General features: G+C 37.6%; 1 protein-coding gene across 1 annotated transcript in view; it reads right to left on the bottom strand.

Moving 5' to 3' along the window:
- Positions 1-79: 79 nt before the first annotated feature.
- The window catches only part of LOC104162521 (AFG3-like protein 2), a gene marked incomplete at both ends in the record, with an annotated part of 15932 nt that continues 14846 nt past the window's right edge, over positions 80-1165 (bottom strand). Inside the window, one exon of the mRNA XM_009701268.1 lies at positions 80-190. Within this exon, the coding sequence (XP_009699570.1) occupies positions 80-190 (111 nt within the window). The remainder of the gene's footprint in view (positions 191-1165) is intronic.

Below are 1165 nucleotides of genomic sequence, written 5' to 3'. Positions count from 1 at the left end.
ATATACACACACACAAAAAAAAAAGAAGCTGCCTGTCATATGAATGGTTTTTGAGAAACCATTGATGTGATTCACCTACCTCCAATAACTCTTTCAATTGCTTGCTCAAAATGCTTTTGGTTTATAGCATCTGAGAGATGCCTTGCAGCAATTAAAGCAGCTTCATTACAAACATTAGCAATATCAGCACCTAAAAGCAGAGAAGGCATGAATTACTTATCATTTTCAACAATTCTCTCTCAGTCTAGCACAAAGATAACCTTACTCAGAATTAGTTTTCTACAGGTTCTCAGAGAGCAATGCTCTGTGAAATAATTAATTACACACAGCATAATTCTTCAAGAGATATTTAAATACATGTACTATGGTTATAGGCTTTAGAATTTTCTCTTGGGTAGACAGCTACCAAATAGAGCTTATTACCAGTGAAGTACTTGTTTGATATATCCTACCTTCCGTAAGCTTTCTGTCTGCAACAGACTATACTTAAACTAGTATATATTTAGCAGAATAAATTTCCTACATATGGATCCCACATAGCTCGGACCTTGATGTATCTCTAGAGGATATCCCTTCACACTACTGGTTTCAAGCCATCTCCTTGTTAACATTATTTGCAGTAATGCTATTGCGAGAACTTCGTTTAAACGCCATCACTGCAGCTGCCAGAAACATTGACACTCAGACCTCAGAAAAACAGTTTTACATGGACCATGAAAACAGTGAAGAATTCTACTACCGGTCAACACAGATTTTAAACGGATTAAATTACAAGCCAGTAATGAAAGTTCTCACATCAATTCCTAATTCAACATAAGGTTACAGTACAATTTTCAGGGAGAAGTTCTGACATCCAGGAACAGAAATCCGCCTACAGAATATGCACACAAGCTCCACAAAACCCAGGTCTTCTCCAGTAGCGTTCAAAGAATCCAACAAACATATTAAAAGGAAGAATACACACACGAGTGACAGCAATGAGAAATCTCTGGATTGCTTTTGCTAAAGACAGAAGAAACTGCCATTGGGTATGTCACCCTGATTGAGGCAAACAAAACTTCAAGACCCTCAGAAGTCTCCTACTTGCTCAAACAGGCAGAGAGGATTTCATGCTGTACCAGTAAATACAATTAAATAAAGTAAGACCGCCATCCAGAAGATCAGG

This window comes from Cariama cristata, unplaced genomic scaffold (genome assembly GCF_000690535.1).
Source record: "Cariama cristata isolate BGI_N322 unplaced genomic scaffold, ASM69053v1 scaffold19745, whole genome shotgun sequence".
Taxonomy (NCBI): Eukaryota; Metazoa; Chordata; class Aves; order Cariamiformes; family Cariamidae; genus Cariama; species Cariama cristata.
This window is presented reverse-complemented; position numbering and strand designations above follow the sequence as displayed.